This window comes from Phalaenopsis equestris, unplaced genomic scaffold, assembly GCF_001263595.1.
Source record: "Phalaenopsis equestris unplaced genomic scaffold, ASM126359v1 Scaffold000002, whole genome shotgun sequence".
Lineage (NCBI taxonomy): Eukaryota > Viridiplantae > Streptophyta > Magnoliopsida > Asparagales > Orchidaceae > Phalaenopsis > Phalaenopsis equestris.
In genome coordinates this window covers 17,132,242-17,144,513 of record NW_018164444.1, presented here as the reverse complement: position 1 = coordinate 17,144,513, position 12,272 = coordinate 17,132,242, and the positions used below count along the sequence as shown (strand labels likewise).

The 12,272-nt window shown below is 37.1% G+C and overlaps 1 protein-coding gene across 1 annotated transcript in view; it reads right to left on the bottom strand.

Moving 5' to 3' along the window:
- Nucleotides 1–10,337, bottom strand: part of LOC110028105 (probable mitochondrial-processing peptidase subunit beta, mitochondrial) — an 11,923-nt gene extending 1,586 nt beyond the window's left edge. Inside the window, exons 1-6 of the mRNA XM_020729835.1 lie at nt 9,558–10,337; nt 4,059–4,223; nt 3,829–3,966; nt 3,168–3,319; nt 2,966–3,074; nt 1,636–1,734 (exon numbers count right to left, since the gene is read on the bottom strand). Coding sequence (XP_020585494.1) covers nt 1,636–1,734; nt 2,966–3,074; nt 3,168–3,319; nt 3,829–3,966; nt 4,059–4,223; nt 9,558–10,136 — 1,242 coding nt within the window. The 5' untranslated portion in view covers nt 10,137–10,337. The remainder of the gene's footprint in view (nt 1–1,635; nt 1,735–2,965; nt 3,075–3,167; nt 3,320–3,828; nt 3,967–4,058; nt 4,224–9,557) is intronic.
- Between the last annotated feature and the right edge of the window lie 1,935 nt (nt 10,338–12,272).

Here is a 12,272-nt window from a genome sequence, read left to right as displayed (position 1 = left end):
AATATATATATAAACCGTGACTCCATAGTTCTTACAAACTCTGTCAACCAAAGATTCACAATAGGCGGCATATATATATATATATATGTCCTTAAAAATAGTTGGATGTAAACTTTCTGATACTGGCAAAGGGGGGTTATTGAATTCAGTAAGAACATAGGAAAGAGCTGAGAAGAATAGTGAATAAAATGAAGAACGAGATAATGGAAAAACATCACCCGAGAGCCAATCCAGGGGCAAGGTCTGGATGGACACTAAGTCTAAAAACCCTTTTCCCAGTCCACACAAAACAACCCTTATTTATAAAGACTAGGCTCTCCTGATTGGGCGATTATTGCGTGCGGACACCGCATGCATCTCTGCATGCGGTGTTCGATCCTGGCCGTAGATCACGGTGATCTACGGTCAGGATTATTTCCGTTTTTTAAAAAAAAAATAAAAAATTTTAGGTGGGGCCCACCGAAATACATCAGGACCGTAAATCATGTGATGCGTCCGCACGCAAGCTGCGTGCGGACGCCGATCCGCATGGAATAATTTTTCCTCCTGATTACAAGTATATCATCCGAAAACATAAATGCGCAAATAACAAACTAAAACACGTAAATCAAGACATATAAACTGAAATAAAACTCTAGCTTCCGCGTCAGTTTCTTACACCAATCATATTCTGGTAGAACGACACGTGATAAGCTCATTGTCACATAAATTCTTGAAAACGTAAAAAAAAAACACATGATCAAATTTAAGTCCGGCAACACTCAATGAAGTGAAATTTGAAAATCCAAAACACACAAATAATCTGTATAAATTGCAATCATATGAAAACTAAAGTTCATTTGGACCTATGCATGAAAAGCAGAGTTTGGGTATGAGAAAATTTGGAAGCTGTTGTCAGTGTTATAAATGTTTTGGGTAAATTACATACAAACCATCCAAAACTTGCTATTTACAAATCAACCACTCTCTTTCATTCATTTTGCAAATTCTCGCTCAAACATCAAAATTCATGGCAAACCCCCGAACCATATTTTTCATTTTCATCAAATTTCGATAGTTTGATCGTGGCATGCAGAAATAAATCTGTTCAGTAGTTCAAAAAAATCATATGAGTGCTTAATTTGTAAACATCAATGTTCCTTATGTAATAGTCCCAAGTTTTTTCTATCTAAAACTGTGGAACAAAACTATCTTATAGTTTATCATGCTCCAGTAGATCTCTGCTTGTGATAAGCTCTCCATCACATAAATTTTTTAAAAGAAGCAAAGAAGTTACCAACTAGAAATGTGACCAGTGTAACAAAAACATCCATATTCAGCTAAAATAAAAGTTGATAAATTAATAAAAAAAGAGACAATTTTTAATAGAGGCATTTAAATACATACCACCTAATTCATATGTGTTTACATATCTAACACCTAAGCTTCACCTCTTAAATTTATACCACCCAAAACTTTCAAATCACACCAAAAATACCACTACTTTAACCCTTCGAAAGTGAAATGCACCTTTTCATGCATAAATAAGGTGGCATGTATACAAAAAGGGGAAAGTTCGGCGTTAAATATGTAAATACATAGGAATTGAGCGGTATGTATGCAAGATCTTTATTTTTAATACGTTTAGACAATCACCTGGTTTCTAGCGCGTATTACTTCAGCTTCGGAAACTCGATAAGCCAATCTCCTAATCTCCTGCATTACTACGCGTGACAAGCCATTTAGGCAATCAGGCTGCAAAAGAAACCCAAAAAAAAACCATAATACCACATTAGATCTTGCAATAAAAGAAAATTTATACTTAAGAACGAATTGAGAAGATAAATTATTAGAATTTATGGTTTTAGTTGGTATCAGTCATTACTTCCAGGAAAAAGAGAAAAAAAAAGGGAAACTTGCATACAAACCACTCAACTTTTATGTATGTACTTATCTAACACAAAGTTTAAGATTTACATTTATAACACTTGATGTTATGAATCTATGGATGAAGATGTGACTACATTTAACAGTTAGTAATAGCAGTATTTGTGAAGTAATGTTAAAAATTTGTGTCTGTATGCATGTAAATATCAAAGTTGAGGTATTAGATATGTGAATATATAGAAAATGTTGGGTAAGAATGTAAATGCCGCCCCCTCTTCATTTAGACCTTTCATAAATACTTTTCAACATTTGTTTGAGAAAATATTAAAACAAACATACTAAAATTATGGCGCTATCAAGTTAATTTTATTAGTATTAAGCCATGGCATGTAAATTCATAGGTTCTTCACAAAATGATGGAAGCCATCAGATAATCTAACCATCAGTCCATATATTTCTATAACCACACTCAAGCAGGTGCACTCTCTTCAATATTTTTGAACGTAGCCTACTAGACATATTATTTGAATGTGAACTGCAAATAATGAATTTATAGGCCTATTAGCATGCAAATATAAAATTTATAGGTTTTTCATTGTCAAATCCTTTGCATGAGATTTTAAAGCTCTTCTTTTTAAAGAGAGTGAGGCAGGGAAGAAAAAAGAGAGAACTCTAGTGTATTTAGAGCAAAGATAAAAGTAAGCATCATTCCATAAATCTCAACCAAAGCAATAAATATAAGGTGAATTCACATACATAACATACAATTCTCATGTATTTACAAATCTACCACCTAAACTTTGATATTTACTTACATAACATCCAAATATTTAACATCATATAGAAAATATCACTAGGATTAAATTTTCTCAAGTGAAATACACCTGCTCATGTAATTTTTTGATGTGAATATGATACTGAAAGTGCTATATAAGTAAATATTTAAGTTTAGATGTTACTACGTAAATGCATAAGCATAAGGTATGTATGTAAATCCCAGGATCTAAATTATTAATCTAAAGGGAAATCATTAGAAGAATACAAATAGTGAAAAGGTAATTGAACAAAGTTCAGAACAATTGTAAGTTTTGAAATTTACTGTGGCAGAGCAGTAGACGCCAAACACTCCCGTATCACGGTAGTTGGTATTGAAAGCCATCATACTCTCCGCTAAGCCCTCTGTGCTGATTCGGCGAGCTAATTCCGACCTAAGATTTCGAATATAAAATTTATATGGTAAAAAATAGTAAAAAGAATACTATATTGATTAAACTATATGAGCAACTTCAGGTACATCTTACCCTGAACAATTACCTACACCAGCATTTTTGTTCCACGAGCCAATTAGGGTCTGAATCACCATAAGAGGAATGGAATTAGCATCAGTCCAAGCTGCCCCTTTGAAAGCAACAGCTACGTGTGCTAATGGCATCGTATCGTTATTCACTCGCACCTATACACCTCATCAAAAAGTGGGTAAATTATGTAAAAGGAGGCGGGATTTACAAATATACCGCAGAATTTCAATGTATTTACATATCAAAAACTTTAGTTTTTATATTTGCTCGTGTAAGATCCTAATCCTTAAATAGCATAAGAAAACACTAATATTGACATACATACCACACAATTCTTATGTATTTACATATCTAATACCCAAGCTTCAATATTTAAATGCATAGCACTCAAATCTTTAATATCTCAAAAAAAAAATATCACTATCATTTACTTTTAAAAGCAAAGTACACCTTGTCATGCACAGGTTTATCACAACAAAATGTTATAAATATAAATATGAAAGTTTAGGCGTAAGGCATGTAAATACATAGGATTTGTGTGGTATGTACGCAAATTTCACTATATCTAAAGCAAGGTGTATCTTCTTATATCATTTACATGTTAGATATGTAAATAAACATAAATTTCACCCAAAAGAAAAACTTTTATAAGTATGAAGCAAACCTCACAAGCAGTAAAAGTAGCCGGCTTCGCCATAACAAGCTGATCAGCCGTTGTTGGATCCCTCGAAAACTTTGTGAATAATTTACGAACTAAGTTAACAACCTCGTCATGCTTGACAGCACCAGCGGCAGAGACAACCTAGAGCATAAGTTAATAATGACACTATAACTAAGGTTTTAATATAGGGAAAAAGAAGAAACTTGAAATAAACCTTTATAATATTTACACACCATTCTTGGACCTGTATAATGACTTGAAATATATTTTTGCAAATCAACCCTTGAAATTGCCTGAATATTCTCCTCAGGGCCTAATATGGTATCTCCTAAAGGTTGATTGTAAAATGCAGCTGCATGAAGATGATCAAAAATAACTTCTTCCGACTGCCCTTGCACCTATCTAACCAAGAATGCACAAATTAATAAAAATGGATAGAATATATATAAATGTAGATCAACTAATTAGAATGATATAAAAGTAAGAAAAAAATGAGAATACGGGACTGTTTAGCATCCTATTTTGGGCCAGATTTGAGTAAGATTTAGCTTCAATCCTACCAAGAAGTAGCTTAAGAGGTTGTTTGGCAGCAAGCAAGATTTAACTTGAGTAGGATTTAGTAAATCCTACAAATCCAAATTTATCAAATCCATCGTATTACCGAGTTTAGTAAATCAAGGGGATGTTTGGCTGCACGTAGAATTTAGGTTAAGTAGGATTTAGTAAATCCGGTAAATCCATATTTATGAAATCAGGTGTTCTTAAATCCAAGAAGATGTTTGCTATGATTTAACTTAAATCCTCTTAAATCCATCTCTTATGTGTGGCATTTTATCATGATTTAATTTTCTTTTATACTAAATCCATTAAATTCACCTAAATATCAGATTTAGTAAATCCAGATTTACTTCAAAAATTAACGGAGGGAGTGAAATTTGGCTTTGACAAACTGTCAGATTTATTTCATATTTTTTCATGTATAGGTAGATTTACCTTAAAATAGTCTATAAATACTATTGACTCTATGCCACCAAGCACCGCCAAAGATTTACCGGCGAAACAGGAAAGAAATATGTATTTAACCATCGCCAGATTTAGCATTAGTACATTTAATTATTTGGTTGGATTTAAGTTAAATCCGTAAATCTAACATAGATCATATTAGAAAGGCTTCACCTAAAAGCCCCTAAAACTTCAACTGAGACAAGTTTAGCTTTTCTGCTTTGACTTTAAAAATCACTTCTGTGTACAACAGTTTTAGATATGCTTTCTCAAAAACAACCATTTGAAGATAATCTAACCCAAACAAAAAGGTTATGAGAAAATAATCATTCAAACAAACATCATGTTTTAATTAACTATTTGTGCTACAACAAAAGCACTCAAAAAGTTATCTCAAACAAAGCCTAAATACTACTATTTCTGAAAAATTCAATTTTAGCAATATTGAAGATTTCTTATATCTCACCATTCGCACGTTTTAGAGAATCTATCCTCTATCACAAATCCGAAAACTCGAAAAAAAGAGTTAAACAATTTATCAAGATTTAACGGTCATCACGTCAAATGATCTCAACACTCTAATCCTCTCAAGGTTCATTAAATTTGAATTTACAACATTGACGATATCCCACTCAGTTAAATACAAATGGGGCATTTACATAAATACCACCCAATTTCTATGCATTTACAAATATAACACCTAAACTTTTCTTTTTACACTTGTATTGTACCACCCAAATTGTTCACATCACATCAGAAATGTCACTTTTTTTTTTTTTTACTCTTAAAAAATGAACCTTTACATGCATAGAAAAGGTGGTACATATATAAAAATTGAAGATTAGGTATTAGATATGTAAATACATAGAAATTAAGTGGTACGTATGTAAATCTTCCAATACAAAGGGGCATTTACATAAATACTGCCCCTTTCACATCTATTAACATACCTAACACCTAAACTTTGTTTTATACAACCCAAATCTTTCATATCAAATAAAACATATCACTTTTTAAACTTCTAAAAAGGGAAATACACATTGTCATTCACAGAAAAGGTGTTATGTATTAATAACCGCATCCTGAGCATATCTGATTCTCCCTTTCACACGGTTTGGCTCTCCACCATCTAACACTTGCGACTACATAGTGCGGAAATTCCTACAGCATTTTCCCCTTTTCCTTGTACTATTTTCCTCATATATATACAGATATGTATAAAGTTCTTTGCTTTTGATCAATTTTTGCTGCACTTCATCACCTTCGGTTCTTCCTGTCTTCCTGGTATTGGACCAGAAATTCTTGCAAGGGCTCCGATATTTCATCCTCTTGGCAAATCCTCTTGATCACGACAATGTTGTTTACCTCCTAGGGGCTTTACCGTGCTTCTTCCCGCGAGTGGTAGCAGCGGACACACCTATAGGTTTTACTTTCTGTTCTCCATTGAGCAGTAGCTACTCGATTCTTCCCCCTTTCAAAAAAAAATGGAGAATCGAATATGTTGAGGATGCAGTTATCACTCGATTCTTCCCTTTTTACTCCATTCCCGCATTCTCTGCCACTCTTCACAAATCTGCCACCTCCAATCTCTGGCATAAGAGGTTGGGGCATCCACAACAAAACATCCTCTGAACTATCTCCAAAACACAACATCTCAATATCTATCGTACCTTACATATATGTATGACGTGTCATGTTACTAAGTCGCATAGACAACTCTTTGGTCCTAGTATGAAATATAGCTATAAGAATTTAGAACTTCATTCTGATGTATGGGGGTCATCTCCAATTACCTCTACCTAAGGTTATAAATATTATATTTCCTTTGTTGATGATGCTTCTCGCTTTTGTTGGGTTTAACCTATGTCTACAAAATCTGAAACACCACTTAAAATAAAAAATCTCATGACTATGCTTCAAACCCAATTCAATGCCAAAAGAAATATCCTGGGAACAGATGGTGGTGGAGAGTATAATAGCGCCGATCTAAATAATTTATTGTGCAATAATGGAACAATCCATAAATACTCTTGGCGTCTCACTTGAGAACAAAATAGAGTCGTTAAACTCAAACATCGCCATCTCATTGAAATTACATAAGCACTACTACATGAAGCCAACCGACCTTACACAGTTTGGGTGGATGCTCTTCTTACTGCTACCTATCTCATCAACTAAATGCCCACCAAAGTCACAAATTACTTTCACCATATCAACACTTGTATAGGACACCTCCATCATATTCTCACCTCAAGGTTTTTAGTTGTATGTGCTAACTGTGGACTCGCCCACAATCCGCTCACAAACTAGCACCAGGATCAAATGCTTGTGTCTTTATAGGATATTCACCCATCCATAAAAGCTACAGATGCTACAATCTCTCTACCAAGAAAATTATCATTTCTCGTCATGTCACATTTGATGACTCACCTATCCATAGATTTCTATACCTAAGTACCCCACTCACCCTCAATGCAAACTAACCAAACCTCCCCATCATTTCCTCCACTTATGCTCGCTCCCATCACATACCCGCCACCTTCCAAAACTACCCGTAATGTATTCCCACCTCCAAATGCTATTAGGTCACCTCTGCCAAAATCCCATCTCCAAATTCTACCTCCACCTCTCCCACCATATCACATCTATGGATACCTCACCATATGCTCACCCATTTGCAAATGAGCCACCTCAAACCCATCCAAAAACTAAACCTTTCACACAAACTTCAAACCAAACCGGATCCCACTTGCTAAACTCAAGCAGCCAAACTTGCCCATTGGTGCCATACAATGAATGAGGAGTTTCATGAGCTTCAAAAATAAGGCACCTCGAAACTCGTTCCTCCATCCAACATTCAGATCCTTGGATGTCGCAGAACATGCACCACGACACTTAATTTGAATGGTGCAGCAGCCCGCTATAAGGCAATATTTGTTCCCCAAGGCTATAACCAAGAGCTTGATATCAACTATAGTGAAAGATTCAGTTCGATCGTGAAGATACCAACTATCCGCATCTCTCTAACGCTTGTCCTACATCATAATAGGAAGTACTCCAATTTAATGTCTCTAATTTGTTCCTACATGGCACACTTTCCGATGTTATATATGCGTCAACCTATGGGATTCATTGATCCACAACCACCAGGGCATGTGTGTTTGCTGCAAAAAGTTCTCTACGGTCTGAAACAAGCACCGAAACAGTAGTTCGTTATGCTATCCAAGTTCTTCAAGGATTATGGCTTCACTACAAGCAAAGTCGATCCCACCTTGCTTCTATACAATCACGACAATACAAATCTCTTTGTTCTCATCTATGTAGATGACATGTTGATTATTGGGAATAGTCCTACCACCATATCTCTACTAGTTAACACACTCAACTCCAAGTTTCAGCTCAAGCATATGGGTCCCATCTCCTATTTTTGGAAATTCATGCTCATCGGTCACCTAACTCTTGGTTTCTCACCCAAACCACATATCTTTCTCAAGTTCTACATAGTGCCAGAATGAATGATTGCTCACCAGTAAGCAACCTCTCCCTCTGAAGAAATCAGCTTATGTCGAAAGCAGGAAGCCATTTCACAATCCTACGCTCTATCGACAGTTAAAGGGATCTCTCTAATACCTTACAATCACTAGACCAGACATCTTATCTATGGTAAAATCAATTATGTCAACATATGAACTTGTCCTCGGATCACTAAGTTCAGCTTCTAACTCATCTATTGTGGTACCTTAAAGGTGCGGAACATTTCAGCTTGCAACATTCCATGGGTGACCTATAACTTCATACATAAGTCGAAGCTGATTGGGCGAGCGATCCCCAAACCCAAAAGTCTATAACGGGTTTTTGCACCTATTTAGGTAATGCTCCCATTTCTTGGACTGTCAAGAAGCAAAATACGGTAGCTCGATCCTCTACAGAAACAAAATGTTGTGCTCTTGTTGCGGCATTTATAGATTTCATGTGGTTAATTCGTCTCGTAACTGAATTTGGTGTGAATATCAACAAACCTACTCCAATATATTGTGATAATTTATCGTCTATTTCGATTGCTAACAATCCTATGTCCTATGTTTCATGCGTGGACAAAACATATAGAAATTGAGTAACACTTCATCCGGCAACACACTTACAAACAACAAATTTAACTCCACTACATCAGCTAGATGGACCAACAAACAGATATCCTCACCAAACCACTCCCAAAACAAAGATTTATATCACTTTGAACCAAGCTATGGTTCACCCGAGTGAATATCAGCTTGCAGGGGAGTAATAACCGCGTCCTGAGCATATCTGATTCTCTATTTCACACAGTGTGGCTCTCCACTATCTCTGACACCTGCGGCTGCATGGTGAGGAAATGCTTACTGCATTTTCCCCATTCCCTTATACTATTTGCCTCATACATATACAGATATGTATACAGCTCTTTGTTATTGATGAATGCTTGTTGCACTTCATCCATGTATATGTTAAAAACTGAAGTTTAGGTGTTAGATTAGTAAATACATAGAGATTAAAGTGGTATGTATGTATGCATGTAAATCTTTCAATGCAAAGGGGCATTTACATACATACCGCCCAACTCCTATGTATTTACATATCTAACACCTAAACTTCGCTTCTTTACATTCACATCACCCAAATCTTTTATATCACATAAAGAAAATAAAAACCACACCTTTTTCTTCTATATCAACACAAAAGCAACATCCTACCTCTTCCATCTCCCGGAGTATGACTCCACGCTCCCTCTTAATGGCGTGCTCCGGAAACCTCGAATTCTGTAATATATCAGCAAGAACATCGACTGCAACAGCAACATCCTTGGCCTGAACATCAGCGAAGAAGGTTGTCTGCTCGCGTGAAGTATAAGCATTAAGCCGAGCACCCAAATTCTCAATCTCTTCCTCTAATGACTGAGAAGTCCGTCGCCTGGTTCCCTTGAAGATCATGTGCTCAAGGAAATGTGCGGTTCCATTGGTCCCCGGAGCTTCAAACCGGCTCCCGGCGTCAATCCAGACACCAATGGAGGCCATGTGGGACGAAAACACGGGGGCTGATTGAGTAACAACACGAATACCATTAGCTAGGGTTGATAAGCGGACCTTAGGAAAGAGGAGGAAGGGGGTGTGGTCGATTAGGCGGGGCTCTGGACTGCTATATTGAAGGAAGTGGGAATCTGGAATCGATTCTTCTGATGATTTGGAACTCGCATGGAGTGAAAGATACCGCACCCTTGGATTAGATTTAAGAGCTGAAACCTTTCTCCTGATGTTGGAGAACCGAACTGCCATAAGAAAAGCTCCTGTGTTCCCTTCAAACCTCTATTCGAAGGGAAAATGAAGAAAAATATGATTTTTATTATTGGTAGTGGAAATCCAGAAGAAGAATGAGAAGAACTTGGACCTGAAATCTTAAACAGAAGAAGGAAGGAGTTAGCAGGAAAGGGGGAAAGGAGAAAGAACTCAAGAAAATGAAGAAGAAGAAGAAGAAAATGAAGAGCAACGTGAATTGAAGAGAGATAGCAGAGTGAAAGGGGTCGGCGGAGCCGTTCAAGGGATGCAGTCCAGATTGTGGACCGTACCGGACCGGACCGTTCTGCTAAGCATGGTTCATCTAGGGTTCGAATTGGTCTGAGATCAGCTCAAGTTATATATAATACTAATTACACCGTCACTGATGGCGTCTAGTTGATAGTAATCGATGGTGGTCAGTGGTGGTCGATGAAGATTAGCGGAGGTCAACGACGATCGGCAATAGTCGGCGGTGGTCGACGACGGAGATCGACGGTGATGTTAAATTGCAGCTTCTCCTTAATGCCTCAAGTTTTTTCTCAATACTTCAACTTCTTCTCATGTGAAGGGTTAGGGACTATTTATAATATTTCGAGTGCAATTAATGCAGAAATATGAACCATTTTGATCAGACAGTTCATAAAGTTTCCCTCGATCACACGACTTTTAATGGACATTTAAGTGTCTTAATGATGTTGGAATTGAGTGATCTTAGGCTCGTTGGCTCGTTGGATTTGTATTGTCAAGACGTTCGCTTCGACTATAAACTTGCAAGACTCAACAACCGTTTGACCTTCCAAATGTGTTTAGAAATCTTCCAAAATGATTTAATAGCTTAATATGGGCTTAATTTAACTCGGATTGGACTAACATTGATATCATTAGATCCGTCTCATGAAGTCAATCGGCTTGACTGTAAGTTTGCTGAAATAAGAGCTTTGGATGAGTTTTTATCAAGGTTTGAACATTTCTTGCTCAAAATATTATCTCGAGATTCATGTTATGCTTCGAGATTTATGTCAGATGATGAAAATTTATTGGTGACGTATCCGTTGCCCTCGTATTTTCGGGCGAGATCATTTTATCATCTGAAAATATCAAGATACGGAGTACATTTTTTTCATCTTTATATTATTGTATTATCATATATATAAGGACTATTATAAGGGTAATATAGCTATAGGTATAATTAGATGACTGAGTGTTGCTCGATGGAAGTTTCTCTCGTCCCTGAACTATATTATCATATTTCCTTCTTGCTCTTGGGAGCTTGTTTGGCTCATAAATCCCATTTTCATAAAAATCATAAATTTTTTAAATTTTTGTAATTCCTTCACCGGAATTTAGAGGGCACATGGCGGAATAGCTGGCCCAGGACTGCGAAGCGGCGAGACTCAATTGCGGTAACTGAACGGCAGTAATTTGGAGAACGAAGCGTTTATTTATTTTTTTTTTAATTAATGAAGTTTTTAATGTGTTAGTTCTTTTTTTAAGGAGGATAGAAGTGGGGATGCGGGGTAGAGTCTTGGCGACGTGCTGCGACGTGCTGCGACGGGCGGAGCATTAGGGCTACATGACAGGTGCGTTTGCGGGGGTTCGTCAAGGCAATGCGTTGCGACAGTGCCTCGCGGCAATGCAACGGTGTGTTGCAGTGGGGCGAAGCGACGTGACGCAGCAAGGCGTTGCGGCTGTGCGTCGCGGCGTCGCGTTGCAGCGGTTCATCTTAGCGACACGTTGAATTCAAGACTATCATTCGAGACCATGATTTCCTAAGAAGAAAAAAGTTGTAATGCGTAGCAGTGAAGAGTTGTAGTGCAGAGTTGCAGTGCAGAGTTACGCTGAAGAGATGCGGCGAAGAGTTGCGGTGAAGAGTGTTGCGCGAAGTTACGGTGCCGAGTTGTCGGAAAGAGTTGCGGCATAAAGTTGCGGCGAAAAGTTGCGGTGCCGAGTTACGATGTAGACTTGCAGTGAAGAAGAAAATCGTCACAGCCCTGTGTAGAAGACAAGCAACAAGAACTTTTTTCTTGTTGCAGTTAAGAGAAAAGTCACCCCTGACATGCGTAGTAGGCAAACAATGGGATCTTATGAAACTTGTAGCTTTCTGAGAATTTTCAGTGAAGACCCTCATGGGTTCGT